This window comes from Manis javanica, chromosome 13 (genome assembly GCF_040802235.1).
Source record: "Manis javanica isolate MJ-LG chromosome 13, MJ_LKY, whole genome shotgun sequence".
NCBI classification, from domain to species: Eukaryota; Metazoa; Chordata; class Mammalia; order Pholidota; family Manidae; genus Manis; species Manis javanica.
This window is the reverse complement of record NC_133168.1, coordinates 8,669,406-8,688,523: the sequence shown is the minus strand read 5'-3', so window position 1 is coordinate 8,688,523 and position 19,118 is coordinate 8,669,406. Positions and strand designations below refer to the sequence as shown.

The following is a 19,118-nucleotide window of genomic DNA, read 5'->3' as shown; positions in this document are numbered from 1 at the left end:
TCTTTTTTGGTTCTTTTCTGACAAGTTTTTTCAACAATGAAACGTCTATTTTCTCATAATCAGTGAAATTAAGCAGGACATTCTCTATTCTGCAATAATATATATTGGTTAGATTCTTGTTCTCTTAAAATTTCATGGTGTTTTCTGTGGAATAAAGCTAAAAATTAGTTAAGCAGCAAATTACAGAGACACATCTGTAAATAAAGTTGTCATTTCAATCACTATCACACAATTCAACTCTCAGCTAGGAACCCAAGAGCATGATTTATACTCAAAATCAGTTATGCAGACATTCCATTGCAGCTTAGGAAAGGTATTAGATGTTTCATAGATCTCATTCTCTGATTTGTTCAGCTTTTTAGGAAAAAGGGGGATAACTCTGTAGGAAGGAGGCAAAGAATGACACAGTCTAATAAACAAATCTCACATAAAAAGCATCCTACTTTCTTCCCTCTCAGAAAAAGAAAAAAAATAATTTATATATTAAAAGAAACTTGTTTTCTGCATTTAAAAAAACTGATTCATTAATAAAGCTGTTCACAATGAATCATCAAAGTCGTCTGAAAAGAGCAAACAAAGATGATCCCAGCAGATCCCAGCTCGAGTGGTACTGTGCATTTTTTCCTGGGAGGCTGGGAGGTATCCCCCTGGAGCTGAGGGGACAAGGACTTCAAAGAAGCAGTGTGCCAGCCGGCAGCTGTTCCTGGCCCCCACTCCCTCCCCCACCAGCAGCTGGGGTCCTGCAGTTTAACAGGTGCCCACAAACTACCCTGGGGCTAGAATAAGCTTTCACAACGGTAGGGATTTTTGTCTGTTTTGTTCATTGTGTACTGATGTATACCCAATACCTAGAACAATGCCTTGGCACACGGTAGACACAGAAATATTTAATGAATAAATGAAAAACAGTGATACAAAGATCTAAAACCAGGTAATATCAACCAGTAATAGAAAAAGGGGCAAATAATATGATCAGAGAGTTCAAGGAGGAGGAAATATAAATGGCTCTTAAATATGAAAACACATTCAACCTCACAGATAAAAGAATTTTAATTTGAAGTTAACAGGAGGTAACCTATTTCACCTACCAAGCAAACAAAAATATTAAACACATTCTGTAGGTGAGGCTTTAGCAAAATATGTATGTATATACACTGCTAATGGGACTATAAATAGGTAGAGCCTCTTTGGAGGGAAATGTGGCACTATGTATTAAAATAACAAATGCACACACCCTTAGCCCAGCAATCCTTCTGGCGACTTATCCCACACACATACTTGCACATGTGTGAACTGACTCATGACAAGGTTCTTCGCTGCATTAATGTTTACAATGGCAAAAGTATGGGAACAACTAAATACCCACCAGCAGAGGTGTGGGTAGTAAGTTGGGGTACATATACACCACGCATTACTAGCAACTGTGGAGACGAATGAGGAAGCTGTTTGCACTTACCTGAGAAGATCAATACATACTACTAAACGAAACAAATATGGTACACAACAGTATATTTTTGTATATAAAGAAAATAAAAATATATTTGTATTTGTGTATATCTGCATAAAGAAACTTTGGAAAGATACAAAGAAAGTAGATCAAAGTGGTTTCTTTGAGAGGGGGGGTGAGTCCTAGGCACATGGAGAACAGGGTACATATGAGACTGCATTGGGTACTTTTTTGGATCATTGAACCATGTGAATATATTACCCAGTCAAAAAATTGTACTTAAAAAACAAAGAGGCTGAACTATAAAAAGAAGAGAGACAGAGGCACCACTATGCAAATTAAGGATGTAAATAAATAGGCTATTAGGGAAAATGCATGAATTACTTAAGGCAACACTTATTTTTAAATGAATATGCTTATTACAAACTAAAAAGCTAATGCCCTAAGGACCTCCTCTAAAGGATCACTTGATAGGTCTACTTTGAGTTACTCAAGTATTTAAAAGCAGTAACACAATGCCTGTTTGAAAATATATTAGAAGCCATATTTCCTACTAACTTCTCAGATTGGCCCATATTCCAACTAGTTCAAATCAGCTTTTTGCTTACAGTAAATTCTGTGACACACAAATCTCATGATCTATGAAAATTATGGTGTAAGGTGTTAGAGGTATATATAAAGAATGCATTACATCTTCACATGTGTAATCTTTTTCCCTATCAGAAAACTAAGGAAATTTTTAAAATAAAATTTGTTTACATTACTTAAAAGAATGCTTCCAATAAAAAAGACCTCCAACACTAAAACAACCAAACCATTCAGCCATATAACATGGTCTTTAAAATACGAGTCTTACCTTACTTCAGCTGGTGGACTTGGGGAATAGGGGTTTGCAGAACAAGCTAGAATTCTAATGACTGCTCCAGGATGATAGGTTTCCAGAACATGAACAGCTGTAGGATACACCTGTTGTTCAAAAGTAAGTTCCACATAATCTTGGCTCTGAAAATGAGGGGGCGTCCTCTTGAACGGCAAGGAAGCACTAGGGCACTGGTCCCACCATGTCCCATAGGTTCGGAACACTGCTGTCTGAGTGAAGTCACCAGAGCCTGGGAATACATTTGGTACACCTGCCAAATTCCACATGGTGTAGGACATACTATTCTCACTTCCATAATGGGAACTGAAATCCACTACTTCTTTGGCGTACTGGACCACCTCCGCATTGAGAGGGGAAGTCCGGCTGTTCGGTTCTACAACTCTACGGCTGCGCATCATTTCTCCTCTTGCAGCTGTCCTGGCTCGGCGCCGAAGGCATATGTAATAAACCATAGTCAGAACTGTTAACATGGGAAAGACTGGTGACATCTAGGTGTGAATTATGGAGCTTCAAAAGGTCAGGTGTCCTCAGTAAGAAGAATGAACTCTTTGAAGGATGTTCTAAAAAAATGAATGGCTTGGTGAAGTAAAATAATTTAAATAAGCAGAAAAAAGAGGCATGGATAAACAGGCTTTTTAACCAATGTAATTTTCCAGAATGAAAGCGAAAAAAACAAAATTCCCTGTAATGTGAATCTCTGGCATAATTTATCTAATGTATTTTTAAGAAACCTAAATATTGAAAATGTACATAATTTTATGCTACCCAGGAAGCAATGCTGGTATTATAAGGCAATGGAAGATGTGTGGTCTGAAAAACTCAACTTTCTACACTATTATAACTACCTTTCAAGAAATACTAAGTCCTTGAACTTTTAAAACTACATTATTTAAAATACACAGTGAACCACTACAAGACTGCTGTAGATCCAAAATAATCATAGGCATGGAATTTCACATTTTAACAAACAGTTCCCTATTGTCAAGTATTACTCACTTCCAAACATGCTAAGTACAGATTTCACATTACAGGAATACAGTTTTCTGGAGCTGCCAGTTAATCCAGACCAACCAAATTAACTGCCTTACACATCACAGATCACCAGACAGTGTTTAATTTATAACTCATAGCATTATTTGTTAGAACAGTCCGCGGCTGGCTGGCATCTGGTTTGTGGCCAGCTGCTCTTAGAAATCACTCACCCTAGAAAGAATGGTCACAGGATACCCACAAGAAATGCAAAAGTTGGCACTCATCCACGTGGCCTGAAAATTGCATGCTGATATCAGGTGCAAATGTTGAAATGTTACATTCTTTTACCTGTAAGACAAGAGTTTCAGAATATATTTTTGTTTCCAACTTAGGAAATCAAATATCCCCAAAAGATTATTATTAAAGATAAACAGCTACTTATTAGACAAAAGAACTTTCAAACTGAACAGGTCACATTTTTCTCAATTTTCTGGACAATTTTGACTAATTAATGCATTTTAAAAATTTTAAGATGGATGCAATAAGTATATAATGGTGAACCTTTTCTAAGGTTTGCAAACCTGTAGCTTGTGGGTCCAACTATGCCAGCAGACATATGTTGTTGGGACCAAACAGTGTTTTTTAAAAAATGTGGATGAGTTTGTAACCTTTAACAACAAATAGAGGCCTGGGCTCTCTGGGTGACTGTCATTATCCCCCGCCAGCTCTTCTACTTTACAATACAGGCCTGACCTCAGTCCCCACTGAGTAGATAACCTCTTGTCTCTACGAACAAGGATATTAAGCATCTTTGTACCCATAAAATCTTGAGTTTAACTTCTCCTAAGTAAAAGAAGAGGAATGTACCAACTTTTGTTCAGCAATGTGCTAGCCTTTCAAACATTAGTACTAAGATTATAAAATATTAAATGTCTCTTCTCCTCAAAAACACCCAATGTTTTTATCTTACCTACCAGATAAATCTAAATTCCTTGGTTTGATGTTTTAAGGCTCTTCTTAAGTTAGACCCAGCTCTTCTGGTCTAACCCAGGAAATTCAATCAACTTCTAAATACCCTTCACTTTTTACTGTAAGTCTCACTACCTCTATCATTCCTTTTCCAACCACTTATTCCACATAAGCAGGCTTATGTTTCAGCATCTACTGGCACCACCTTTGTATTAGATATAAATCCCAGCTCCACAAGGGTCTGTCTTAGGACTAGTTTCTTAAAGGTGAGAACCTAGTTAAAGGTCTTCATTTCTCAAAGTATTCAGTACATAGGAAGCACAAAATATTTGACATGTTGATATAAAGGTCATGAGCAAACAAAAACCAATATGGGTCTAAAATAATTTAAATTACTTAACAGCATCTTTCTGCCTCTCAATCCCAGCCAGATCCAAACACACTGAAATGCTTGACAAAATATAACCAGTAAAACAATAAATACAGAGCTGAGCTTGAAACAAGTAAGGAAAACCCATAGTGAAAAACAAAAAGGAAAGTTAAAGAGCAGAAAACAGGAGCTGAAGCTAATATGATTCGAAGAACCAGTTACAGGCCTAATGGTTATAAGGGGCTTTTTTTTAACACCTAGACCAAGAGGTTATTTCAAGCCAGAGGTCACATGTAGGTCTTTCATAAGGCCCAAGAAAGGATCAACCTCTACTGAAACCAGGAATATGAAAACTTAGCTCACTGGCCTGGAATTCCAAGAAGACATGACACCAACTTACACAACTGGGGAAGGTTCACGGGAGGGAAATCAGAGGCTTAATGGGCATAGTTTGGAGTTCCTATCCCAACCCCAAGCCAAACATTTTTAAAAGAAGTAGTGCTGAGGTGATGGAACTTTCGGGCCTGGTGGGGGCAGATGTGGAACCTCTCTGCACGGACACTTCCAGAACACAGGACAGACTAACCCTAACTGAAGACACATCACAGTAAAAACGTACAGACCACGGAAGGAAATGAGCCCCGACGACGGGCAGTTGGTAGGAAGACTCACGAAATGGAGGAAACTGCACCCCAGGAACAAGGAATAACACAACGATCTGCTTAAGGCTTTTTCTGGAGAAAAGTCACAAAGCCTGTATGAAAATAAATAAGGGGTTCCTGCAGCTCATGTTCCTAGGGATAAATGTATCATGAATAACACATCAGACTCACCTCAGGATATACGGCACCAAGGGCTAGACTGCGGGTCATGTTATAAATGTAGGGAAATACAGTTACCTAGTGTATCACTTCTCTGTTCAAACATTTCACCTACCACAAGTATATGTCTATCAAAAATACTGTTTTACAACTGCACAAACCTCAAATCTTTATCACCAAAATTTGAAATGCTGCAGCTCTTTCTCTTACCATGTATCCTTTATTTCAAAACAGGCCCCCAGTAAATTAAATAGGGCAGTTTTCCAAAGAAGTCACTTGATCCTTCTCTTTCTTAAAAGAAAATTAATGAAATAAATTTAACCTGGAGAAAAGAAATTTGGGAGATAAAGAACAATGTACAAGTATCCAATGCAATTAACCGATCAGCTGATTTGGAGAATGTGGAGGTTTTACTCCTGGGTATCTTCAAGGGAAGGATAGAAGACTGACTACCTGTGAAGGTGGACCGATGAGTCTGTATCATCTTTGAACATTGCCTCTCACCCCAAAGTTTATAAATGGCCTCAGCTAAGCACCTTTAACTTTCTTCACAGAACTGACTCTATCAGAAAGTAAAAGTTTTATAAAACCAAAGAAACATCTGCAAAATAACATATCATCATCCATGTGAACTTCCACAATCATTCTGGGCAAAAAGACTGAGACACGCTGTGAAAGTCAAATTCTACTTGACATGCCAAGCCACACACTTTACAACTGCTCCCAGCCAGCTTTTACCATTGTAGCCTATGGGATAATATCAAAAGCAGCAAAATTGTCAGATGGGCATTATCATTTTTTAATCTATGTTACAGTTAAATAAAATTTTGCATTGAGCCAACTTATATAAAAGTGAGTTATCAACTGTAAATGTACATATTATTTTTCAAACTTCTGTGTAGAAGAGAAATGTAAAGGGATACTTTTTTCCAACTATAGGTAACAATGATCTTTTGGGTTAATTTTTGCTGAGATGAAGTTAAAAATGACAAAAGAAATTTTTCTCAGAAGGAAAAGCAGTGTACAGTACACTGAAAAAGCAGATATATTTATTCTTTTGCCAGCAATATTATTTGGAAATACGCAATGAAGTTGAAACCTGTTTTTGAAAATAAACAAGGCACAGAAATAAAAAAAGGGAGATGTGCAAGTCCATTGTTAACATCCTTTACTGATCCTCAACTTCCAGTCAACTAAGATGATACATAAGAGTGTTTGGGGAGTGGGGAGGAACATATGGAGAAAAAGGAGAGCTCGCTCCACTTTTCCCTGGGAAGTGAAGCTATAAAGGGAACCAGCCAGCGTCTCAGGACTCACACGTGGGCAGCGATCACCAGTGCAGAGGTTCACACTGTCCATGTACCGTCTGGACTTCTGCCAAGGCGTGGGGGCAATGTGTGACAGCCAATGAATATCCCAATGGGTAAGCCACCAAATGCAAAAGATACAAGAACTCTATTTCAGGAGGAGAATGGGACTCAAAGACAAAATGATTTTTCCCACCTGGTGCAAAAAAATCAATATTAGTCTGTTACATTAAATTTATCCAAAAGGGTGATGATGAAATACACCTTGGGAAGACATTTTCTTTTCCAATTCATTCAAAATGCTACTTTAATTCTAAGGATTCTCAGAACATATAAAAATATTATATTTCATTTAACAAAATGTTAGAAATAGGATGATTTTTATTTCATTCGTTTAATCCAACCACTTATCAACAATAATTATGTGATAAGAAATTCTCTGCAACACACTGAACTTTTATACCAACATAATCAACACAAAACAACTGGCATTTTAACTTGTATCATGAGACTTTCGTGCTCCTTGGGAAACAACTAGCTGTACACGACATGATTTTATTATAATACAACTTTATTTTCAACTACGTCTTTCATATTATAAAATGCTTAACAAAGTTAAATAATACAATTACACAGAAAGCAATAACGGTGGAAAAGAGAAATTAAGAGGTACAGACAAGGGAGAACATATGTTTACTACTGAGATTTGAAGTGAGATGGGGAGGCGATGAGGCGGAGAGAAGCAGGATGGCAGGAACTGCGGGGAAGAGGGCTTGCGCTTTGGCAGAGGAAAAGGCAGGAGGGTAAAGCGAAATAAACAAAAGGAGGCCATAGGAATGAACTCAAGCCGTAACAGGGCCAAGGCCAGGTCCACAGTGTGATGAAAGAACCTGGAAAACAAGCTGAACACAAAAGACGATTCTCAAATTAAAGTGAAGAGATACAGGAAAAGGTAAACAGGCTAAGCAATAAGGCAAGTCATGACTCGACTCATACTTGCAAAACAGCCCACAGATACATGTCAAGGAAATGACAGAAAAAAACGAGGGCGTAGGCAGATGTGTAGCATTGTACCAAAATGTGATGAGGTGTGTGTAACATGTTAGCAAATCAAGGAAAAAGGGAGAACCTTAAATTGGATTGCTTCTGACACTATTTTGAGGAAAGAGCTCTTCTGGTTGAGTCTAGAAGCCAAGACATGGGTGCGTGGAGGAAAATAATCGACCCAGAGGAGTGGAATTGTTTTTGAATTTGGTGCAGCAGCTGACACTCATAACCAGCCCACCTTCCCGCCTGGCCCTGCTAGGCTTCTAGGTCACCGCGCGCTCTTCTATCTCCTTCCCCCTCTCCGATAACCCAACCTCTTCGCAGTCTCCTCCCTGGGTCTTCTTCCTTTTTATTGTCAAATATATGCAAGTCGCAAAAAGGGACACTGGTTTTTGATAAATGATACACAAGAACATCCCACATACCTTGGCACCCATTTTCTCCCTTCTACTTCCTGCCGTCGTCCCCCCAGCACATCTCCCGTGCCCTCAAGCGCACCTGTGCTTTTGACGTCAGCATCTCCCGAGTCTCCCACTGAGGCTGCGCTGCTCTGGAACATGCCCTTGCTCCTCCTCTGCTTGGCACCCTCTTACCCATGCTTTAAGGTCGGGTTCAGACCTTACCCGCTACCCACTTTTTCCTTTGCTCTTACATTTGCGTGCCATTTCTTACCTGCTGAGAATTTCTACCCTAATTCCTCAAGTTCAGAGACTGTGTAAGTATAAGTATATCCCAGGGCCTAGCACATGCCAATATATGCTCAATAAAGATTTATTCTGTTTTTGAATATTGGCAGTGTAGATGGAAGGAGAGAATTAAAATAAACACAGAAATGAAGTCAGTGATTCTTTAAGGTACACATACACCAAAAAAACAAAGCAAAAAAAAGTCCCATATCTCGATACAGAGAAAAAGAGGGGGCAAATGGATAATAAAAACCAAAACACAATAGGTAAGAATCAAATGTATGGCTTTCCTTGAAGCCATCCAATAAGGAATAGTATACATATTGAGATTCTACTGTTCAAAGGAAATGTAAAAAAGTAGTAACTTCTATTAGTACAAAGGCAGCCCCTGAATACATGAAAGGGACTTGACCTTGGTCACAAAGAAACTGTGATTGAAATTAAAGAGATTTTCATGAAAGAGATGACTGAAGAGATAAAAGAGAGCTATTTCTCAAATATAATGATCTTTTTTTTTTTCAACACTCCAGATCTATGTTAAGACCACTAGGTGATTACAGGGAACTGAAAAAACTATGGATGGATAAGAATTTCTTAAAAAAATGGATAACCTAAGAGAAGAGGGAAGAGACAGGCCAAGAGAAGCAATAAAGTAAGAGCAAGGGTCAAAAGACAGGTTGATACTGTTTCTCCATCATAATTATTTACACTCCAATGTACTACACTGAAGTAATGTAACTGTGTCAGTAAGGATACTGGGATGGACTGGCAAGACTTTATGTGCCTCTCTCTTCTTCTAAGGAAATTCTCCTCAGTTAATACTATTTTTTATGATTACAGTTTTTAATCAACAAGGCCCCAATAGAGACTGAATAGGTAGCATTCTTAACTGAACCAAGTGGGTGAACAGGGAGTACAGAGCCCCCCATCCAGCTTCAGTGATGCAAAACCCAGGTAAACAAAGCAGCAGCAGAAGGCAGGGGAACCAACCAGAAAGAAAAACCTACGGGCCGAGGAAAAATCTTGAAAACCAAATAGGCAAACAGTACTTCTCTCTCTTCCAGGAATCAAAGTAGGCTTCAAAAATACCAGAAGTATGGAACGCAGTGGGCTCTTCAAATTTTCCACTGAGTTAACAACAAATGGTGAGGGTAAGCAGGTACTTAGGGATGAACTTGCCAGAAAACTAAGGAGGAAATGTAGCATCAATTTAAACTAGAAATTGTTAATGGTTACTTCTGCACAATGTTTTCTCTCTCCTCTTTCTTTCCTAGATTCTCTTTAACAAGCATATCTAAACTTAACAAAATATTTCATAAACATTCTTCAGTAGCAAGTAAAAGGAATTAAGGAGTCAATGTTTTCCCAAAAAAGCAGATGTAGGATAAGCATATGGTGATTTAATACAATGGATCTGGAAACCCTCTTCCTGCCCAAGGTGCTGTCTCACGAAGCAATGAGGAGGAGCATGTTTCTAATAACATGTATGATAGTCCAAAGCACCGTAAATACAGACGCCACTATGCTGCTTTATCTGTATTTTACCCTCTTCTTCATTTGTTTAATGATAGGTGAGAATAAACCACCTGAATGAGAAGAAATGTGAATTTAGAATGACCCTAAACCTTTAGCAGATACATAATATATATTTAACTAAAACCTAAAAATATTAAAAAATCAGAGCTATCTTGCTGAAGGTAATTCTAATGGATTCACTGAAGAGAAGGAAAAAAATCTCTCAAGCTCTTAAAACCACAAAGTAAATGCAAAGTTACGTTAGCCAAATACTAGCTATACATTTTTATACATTAAAATAAAGAATACTTTACCTAATAAAAATACACTGAATTTACAGTTAGCCTTCCTAAAACTCCATCTGCACAATCCTAGGTATAGCATTGCTAGCCATTTATGCTAAAAGAGCAATTAACTAACATGGCATAATACTGTTAAATTAAGTGTGGGGTATAATTTGCATTCCAAAAATGTACTCCATTTTAAGTGTACAGTTCACTATGTTTTAGGACACATACCAATGGAACCACTACAAAAAAACAAGATATAAAATATTTCCATTGCCCAAGAGGTTCACCAGAGCCCCCTCGCAATTACTCACCCACTCCCTGCACCAGGTAAAAACTGACTGGCTTCTTGTCACTATAAATCAAATTGTCCTTTACTCTAGAGTTATATATAAGCGAAATAATACACATATTCCTTTGTGCCTAGTTCATATCTTTGATATTCATCCTTGTTATGTCCATCAGTAGTTTGTTCTTTTTTATTGCTGAATCATATCCATTATATGGACATATCCATTCACCTGTTGATAGACATTTGAGTTGTTTCTAGTGGCAAAATGCTTCCAAAGTGGCTGTAGCATTTTACATTCCTGCAAGCAATATATGAGAGTTCCAGTTCTCCACATCCTCACCAATAGTTAATACTATCAGTGTTTAGTCAATCCAGTGGCTGGGCGGTAATGTCTTGTGGTTTTAATTAATTTGCATTTCTCAGGTACTAGTAATGAACCATATTTTCATGTCCTTGTTTGTATCTTCTTTAATTAAATGTTTATTTTGTCTATTTTTAAAATCAGGGTGTTTTTATTATTATTATTATTGAGTTCTAAAAGTTCTTTATACATTCTAGACACAAGATCTTTACCAACTATACATTTTGTGAATATTTTCTCACAGTCTGTCTGCTTTTTCATCATTTGATAGTATCTTTAAAGACAAAACTTTTCAATTTTTATTAAGTCCAATTTATTGTTTTCATGGCATATTTTTTGTGTATCCCAGCAAACATTTTACTTAAGAGGAGTATCAAACACTGTTTCAAAAGGGTAAACCCTGGCAAAGATAGTATTTAACATCTTCAGTCTGGGAAGAGTTAATTACAGTTTAATCAAATTTTAAGATGATACCAAAATGGATGCTGCAAACACTTTCAGTGGGAATGCAAAATGGTATCACCACTTTGGAACACTTCAGCATTTTCTTGTAAAATTCAACATATCCTTACCACAACATCCACCAATCCCACTCCTAGTTATTTACTCAAGTGTACTGGAAATATATTCAAACAAAAACCTGCACACAAGTGTTTATAGCAGATTTATTTATAATCACTGTAACCCAGAAACATCCAGGATGTCTTCAACAGGTCAATGGATAAACAGTGATACATCCATACAAAAAAATGCCAGTCAGTAATAAAAAGGAATGAATCATGGATTCAGCCAGTAGCATAGCTGAATTTTTTAATGATTTATAAGTGAAAGAAGCCACACCCAAAGGCTACATGTTGTACAACTTTGTTTATATGATACTCTGCAAAAGGCACAACTACAGTGAAGGCAAACACATCAGCGACTGCCAGGGAATTCAGGGAGAAGATAGAGGCTGACTCCAGTAACTACAAAGAACCACCCAAAGGAACCCTTAGGGTGATGGGACTGTTCTGTATGCTTTTATTTTCAGTCTTTGTTTAGGAACTAAACAGAGTCAAGCTGGAGATTTGATACCACAGTATCAGCTCGTTTATGGGTGTCCTAGCTTATCAGACTGTACCTGACCAGCACACCCTGAGAGACATCTATTAGCGGGCAGGTCCTGCCATTCATTACACCCAGGGCAAAGCCTGATCACACAGCTGCCACCACTCATATGGCCTCAGGAAACTACCTGTCTGAAAAAGAGAATAGTGACTTTCATGATTTCACAGAGATTCCTGACCGGAAAAAAAAAAAATCAGCCACTACAGATCTGCATTTACACACATGAGTAGAATTAGCCATCCTAAAGACAGGGAAACAAGTTGGGCAATTAGGGCAAATAGTCTCCAATAAAAGTTAATGGAAGCATAGTTTAAAAATAATGATCATCTTTAGTGTGAATTAAGAGAGTATAAAATTCTTAAAACAAGTATAATTTTAAAATTTTGTAATCTTTGAAATTAAAAAAACATGGTGGCCAACATAAATTTTAAAATAAAATGAAAACAACGCTAAGTGATATAAAACACAAATACAAGAAACTTAGTACTTATATAAAATGAATTCAAGAAGACTGAAGCTCTTGAAAAGTCAAGGAAATGCTAAAAGATAATATAATATTTCAGAAATTCTAAAGGAAAAAAACTGCCTCAAACGCTTATTCACATAGAAAAACCAGCAACAAACAAAATGAAAAATATTTCTGGAAATGCAAATCTACTTTCCATAATGCTTCAAAAAACAACTAATTTTTCAAGGGGGAAGACATTATATTCAAGTAACCAGTAGCTTTATAGTTAAATCTAAATCATTAAAGATACAGTACTGGTAAAGTTCAGAAGGATAGTTGGAGGAAAAAATTATTAGTAATTTTAAAAAGAAATCAAGTTAATAAAAACAAGAATGTAAAGAAGCAAGGAGTCAAGGTCTCACCTTATTAAATGGAGGTGTAAGGGCAACACAGTCAGTTGTAGATGATTTTAGAAATTTCCAGACTTGCAGGGGAGAAAGGAAAAGTATAAATATGAATAGGTTAAATTTTCCTATTAAAAGATAAACCCTTTGGCACAAAGAATTCATGTAATGGAACCGTTCTGGATTGGACTATGGTGTGGTTGCAAGACCTACATAAAATTGCAGAGAACTAAGCACACACACACACACGTACACACACCCCATACAAGTAAATGTAAAACTTACAAAATCTGAATAAGGTCTGTGGAATTCCTGGGGGTAATATTGTATTATAGTCATGCAAAATGTTATCGTAGCAGATACTGGGTGAAGTGTATACAGAATCTTTCTATATTATGTCTTATATTTGCATGTGAATTATAATTATCACCAAAAGAAAGTTTTAAAAAATGCAAAAAATACAAACTTTCCAATTGGGACGGGAGGAATGGAGGGAACAATAAAAGTCCAACTATAGGATGTTTGATGTATACAAGAGTGGCAAGTAAAGTCAAATGCTGCAGAATGACTAAAAATAAATGTAAGCTAATAAAGATCTACCTGGTACACAGAAACTGACAAAGATGGCAACAGGAATACCAGGCAGTGCTGACTCCAAGGCAAAAATCACTAATCATTAAAAGAAGGTATTTTATATTTAAGAGTAAAACTACTAAGAACAATTAAACTTACTAATCAATAAGGATGAACTCAAGCAAATTCATAGTCACAGTAGTAGAGGACATTTTGCTTACTGGTTTTTCAGTTTTGAGAAAACAACAAATAGCTACGTAGTATAATAAATGTGTCACATTCAAGCAACAGGGAAAGGACAGCTTATCAAAATAAATGTTTTGGGAAAATGTCCAGACACTTTTAAAAGTAAATTTAGAATATTATCATAGCAAACATTTTTTTTAAATCTAAATATATGATACAAAATACCCAATAAGAGACTATGTACAAAATATTAATGACTTTGGGGTAGAAACTCAGAGGTCATAAAGGAAGAGAATAACAGAACTGACTACAAATATTACCAAGATTTCTATATAGCAGAAGTCCCCAGAAACAGCATTAAAAGAATAGACTATGAAAAAATACTAGTAAATGGTGTACCATATCATTAATAGCCACTACATATAAAGAGCTATTACAAGTCAATAAGAAAAAGAGGAACACCTCAACAAAAAATGAAGCAAAGAATATGAACAGGTAAGTAACAAAAAAATACAAATGGCCCAAAAACATTTATAGATATTCCACTCTATCAAGAACCAAAGAAATAAAAAATTAAAACAGCATTTTTCATCCACAAAATTACTAAAATACAAAAAATGATTACATCATCTTAGTGATGTTTTGAGTCAATGCTACACAAGCTGCTCACACTCTGCATGTCTTATAAAGCAGGAGAACCTCTGGCCTTAGTTTATGATTACCTTTTATAGGTGTTTATACAGCAAACATCCATAGCAGATAGATTTCCCTGGGAGCAGAGAGCACGCTTGTTTACTATCCGGCATTTTACTGCACATGGTAACTTCACCCAGCCCTCATCACATTACCCTGCAGAAACTGGGGCTCCAGGAAGTGGCACAAGAAAATGATAATGCTCTGGCTACTGTTACTATTGCGCTTTGTCTCTGACCCAGGAGCCTCCCATCTTCTGCCACTTTCTATGAAACTGTCGGCTTATACGTAAGGTAAAATCTCAGACCTTCAACAATTTTTGGCAATGATATGGCAGAGGCCGTATTCTTATAAATTATATAAATGTATTCTTACAACAACAACCTTTTGAAGAGCAATATGGCACAATCCTAATTTAAAATGCATATAGCCTTTGACTCAGCTATTGTCAAAGCGTTTACACTGAGGAAATTAACCAACTTGCAATACATACATACAGAAACGATCCCTGTAGTTTTGTTTGCAGTAGAAATAAATCTTAAATAGCCTAAATATCATCAGGGGATTGATTAAACAAATTTTGGGTTATTCCTACAATGAAATGCCAAAAAGATTTTAATGGGAAGTTACAGAAAATTATATATAGCACACTGCCATTTATGAGATAAATGTGAACTTATACACATTTCTTTTAATGTCTGGAAGGAGAGAGAGAGAACAAATGATCAGTAGTGATGACCTCTGGGAAATGGGGTTCCAGGGTAAGTGGGACACAGGACTTTCTCTTTTTCCTTTTGGCTATTTCCAAACTACCCGACCTTTTTTAGTAAGAATGTATACGTTATTTTATAATCTAATTTCTAAATATCTATTTCAGCAACACTTGAAAATGTATTATTTCCAGTTGGGATGTCCAGTTGAGATGGTAAAAAAAAAAATGGACATGGGGCTGTCCCATAGATCACTTCTATAGGCAATCTTAAGAGCTACTGAAACTAGGTACAGACCGTCCAGTCATAGCTGAGAAGACACACTACACTTCCTAACACACAACGCAAGGTCGAAAGATATGCAAATTTTGAATTGAGCTGATTCTCTATCTGAGGAGAAAGGCTACAAGGTGAGCCCTCAGTTACAGAGAAGGGATTTATTTAACAATGGCTAACCATTCAAATGAACATGGGAAAGGCAAGCTAAAAAATAATAACTTCAAGAACAGACAAGAAACTTAAAGAAGGGAAAGGAGTAAAAAAGTAAATCAGCTTACCCCAATAAAGTGTTCATTCCCAAAATTTTAGTGGTCTACTATGCCAGGCACTGTTTGGATCATGAGACATTAAAACATATTATAAAGCTAAAGTACCAACAGCAGCATAAGTGTAGAAAGTCACAGGTCACTGAACAGTTCAGAAAAAGTCCCAAGAATAGACACGAGTTAGAGCCCAGGATAAATATAGTATTTGTTATCAGTAAGGGAAAACAGAATTCAACAGATGATGGTGGGGTTACTGGCTAACAAGTTTGGGGGAAAAAAAAGTTAGAGCCTTCCTTCCTTCCTCACACTACAGAATAGTTGAGGAGGGTTAAAGATTTAAATATGAAGATTAAAATGTCTTCATTGAAAGTAACAGGAGAAAACAGGTGGATTTTTATATACACGATTCATATAGCAAAAGGTCTTATAAGGACACTAGGGTTAGCTCCATCGAGTTAAGGTGGAGAAGGCTGATCACAGGAAAATAAGAAAATTAGGCAATGAGCCTAAAACAGTAAAGAAAGAGAGGTAGTTTTTGTTCATAGATCATATTTGAAAGTAAATGAGTTGGCCATATTTTAAGATATCATTTTACAGAAGACCAAAACTGCATAACTGCTTCATGGCATTAGAAAGAAGACATTAACCAGTTTACACTGGGCGGATTGGATTTTCCAAGCCCAAAACAGAAGGTTAAGAACATGAAAATGCAAGGTTCAGAAAAGCTAAGATTTGGGAACAGTTTTTTTTTTTTTTCAGAGTTGGTACCCATTCAGAATGGAAAGAATCCACTTCAGTCAACCATTAGGGTGCCTACTAGGGGGTGATGCCCGCTGCCTCTAGACACGCACTGTCCCTTCCCTCCATGAACTTGATATCGAACAAAGTAATAAAGGAGCGTTGTAGGAGCGTTGATGTAGCAGGAAAATCTACCTCCACTTAACCAACAGGTACGATGTTGTAGTGTAAGACGACAGACGCACGCAGTGCGCTTTCAGCATAAAATGTGCCTATATTCTGAATTTAGGAAGACAAGGAGCGCACAACAGGAAGCAGTAAAGGCAGCGTGTGTCCTGCAACAGACCCATCGCTGCAGCTGCGTTAGGGAATTCTCCAGGGCATAAATCAGCCACGGTACCCTGCCAATACAGCTACCTGACCACAGGTCCGTATCACCTCTGCTTTCTAACTATTCGTATATTTCAATCAGCGAATGCAGTCCGAGGCTTTGTGGCCATGAGCATGTGGGGAACTATCAAGGGAACCCAAAACCATGCCCACGGCAAACGGGTTGACAAGGAGGCCGAGGGGACGGTTATCATCACACTACACTATAAGGACACCCCTCGACGTAGAAACAGGGTAGCTGCCGGGTACGTGATGGCAGTCCTGCAGACATTGGCCTCATTGGCCAGAGCCCCGCCGGCTGCCGGAGGGAAATGAAGCCGTGCACAGGCGCACCACGTCCAGGTGGGCTGGCGGCCCAGGCGGAGCTGCAGGCGGGCAGCCCGCAGGCACCTCGATGTAAAGCTGCGCCGCGCACGCCGGTAGACGCCGCGCGCCCCGCGGCCCAGTGGTGCAGAGGTGGCGCCCGCGCCACGTAGGCTGCTTGCGGGGTCCCCAGGAAGCCCCGCGGCGCGGGGCGGGCGGCCGGGACCTCAGCCCGCGCCTAGGCTCCCCGAAGCTCGGCGCTCGCCCCAGCGCCCAGGGGGGGAAACAGACCCGCAGGGGTGAGAAGTAAAAGAAGGGCCGTACCCTGCAGGGTCCGGGAGAGGCGCGCACCGCGGGCTCCACCAGCTACCCGGCGGCGCGGGGAGGCCGGAGCGCAGGGGCGGCTTCCACAGGCCCGCGCAGCGGGGACGGCGGCGCGCGACCCGGAAGTGGGCCGCAGAGGCCGCGGGCTGGGGCGGGGCCGGGGAGGCGGGGCACCGCCGGCGCGGGCGGCCCCCTCTCGGGCCAGAGGGCGGGGCTTACCTCCGGCCGCCCCGCCCCATAAATTGCCCAGTTACTCTCCCGCCGGCAGCGGATGCAAATCCGCTGCGGAGAAGATCCGTTCCTCCCTCCCGCCTGCATCTGCAGGGAATCCCTGTTCGGCTTCGGTCCAGGGTCGGTGGGTCAGATGCGGCATAGATTAGAGGTGGTAAGGACCTCAGAGGAGAAATAGAACATAACTTATAAACACTCTCAAGGCATAATTCACCAAGTGTGCAGACCTCTCTATCCCAGATACAAATCCTTCCTGCAGTCTCCTTTCCCTCCCCGCATTCGGGAGCCGGGATCAACCTTTGATGGAGAAGATGCTCTCAGGGTCTCCCTTTCTCAGTCTCTGGTACTTACTGGAAAAGCAATAATGAAGAGATGAGCTGATATATGATGTGCAGTATAAATGGCATACAAAACTGAAGATTTTAAAAAAGAATTGTAACATAATCCCCAACTTCCCTTGCGTGTGGGCAGCACTTAGTGACTTGCTTCCAAAGAATACGGAAAAGAAGGAAAAATCACTTTATTGTGGAGAAACCTAGTGAATACTGACTGTCTTAGCCAGATGAAAGTTAATACCATCAGTGATAAACCAAGTTTATAGCATCACCCTGATGTAAGGAGAAGGGCACTTCATTTCCATAATACTCCTCCTTAAAAACCAATGAACCCAGTCTAACCTTGAGACAACATCAGAAAACCCGGGTATCCTAGAAAATACCTGAAGAAGCTATCAAGTTAATTTAAAAAAAAAAAGGAAAAACTGAGAAATTGTCACAGACCACAGAGAGGGACTTATGAGACAAGACTACTAAATGTAATATGGTATTTCAAATGGGATTCTGGAACATGAAAAGGCCATTTGTGGGAAAAGTAGGAAAATGGGAATGAAGAGCTGAATATAGTTGGTTGTACCAATGTTGGTTTCCTAGTTTTAACAAATGGATGATTGTATTATAAGGTGTTAACAAAAAGGGGAAAAATAGGTGAGTAAGTTTACAGGAACCCTCTGTACCATCATTGCAATTTTTCAGTAAATCTCAGTTTATTCTAAAATCAAATGTGGATTATTAATAGCAATGTAGTGTATTAATAGGTAAATAAAACTGGCCCTTTATGGTTGCCAGTGAGACTTAGTTGATGGATGCCTTTAGGGCACTCAGGCCCAGTCTAACTACAGCCGTTTCTCATTTCTAACATGATTTCTAAACAAACTTTTCATCAAAGTATAAAATATATTCAGAGAAGGACATAAAATATGAGTGAATTTGATGAAAAGTGAACACACCCAGGTATTCACCACAGGTCAAAAAATAGATAATTTGTTGATAAAGCTACTTGTGTAAATAACAGATAAAGCCCTGAGAGGTCCCCCACTTGCTCTCCTAAATCTCTACCCTTACTCCTCCCCAAAGGTAACCATTATCCTGACTTCTAATACCAGAGGTCAATTTGTCTAAGTTTTTGCCTTTATGTGCATGAATTTGTACATTATACACTCTTGAGTCTGGCTTC

The 19,118-nt window shown here is 38.7% G+C and overlaps 1 protein-coding gene across 7 annotated transcripts in view; it reads right to left on the bottom strand.

Moving 5' to 3' along the window:
- Window positions 1-17,526, bottom strand: part of FBXL4 (F-box and leucine rich repeat protein 4) — a 63,365-nt gene extending 45,839 nt beyond the window's left edge. For 4 of the 7 annotated variants that reach the window (XM_037001092.2, XM_073220932.1, XM_037001096.2 and 1 more), the window contains exons 1-3: window positions 17,376-17,526; window positions 3,530-3,647; window positions 2,304-2,887 (exon numbers count right to left, since the gene is read on the bottom strand). In XM_037001092.2, coding sequence (XP_036856987.2) covers window positions 2,304-2,815 — 512 coding nt within the window. In that variant the 5' untranslated portion in view covers window positions 2,816-2,887; window positions 3,530-3,647; window positions 17,376-17,526. Of the gene's footprint in view, window positions 1-2,303; window positions 2,888-3,529; window positions 3,648-15,632; window positions 15,652-17,375 lie in introns of those variants that run through there. The other 3 variants (XM_037001094.2, XM_037001095.2, XM_037001093.2) reach the window with 3 other exon arrangements.
- Between the last annotated feature and the right edge of the window lie 1,592 nt (window positions 17,527-19,118).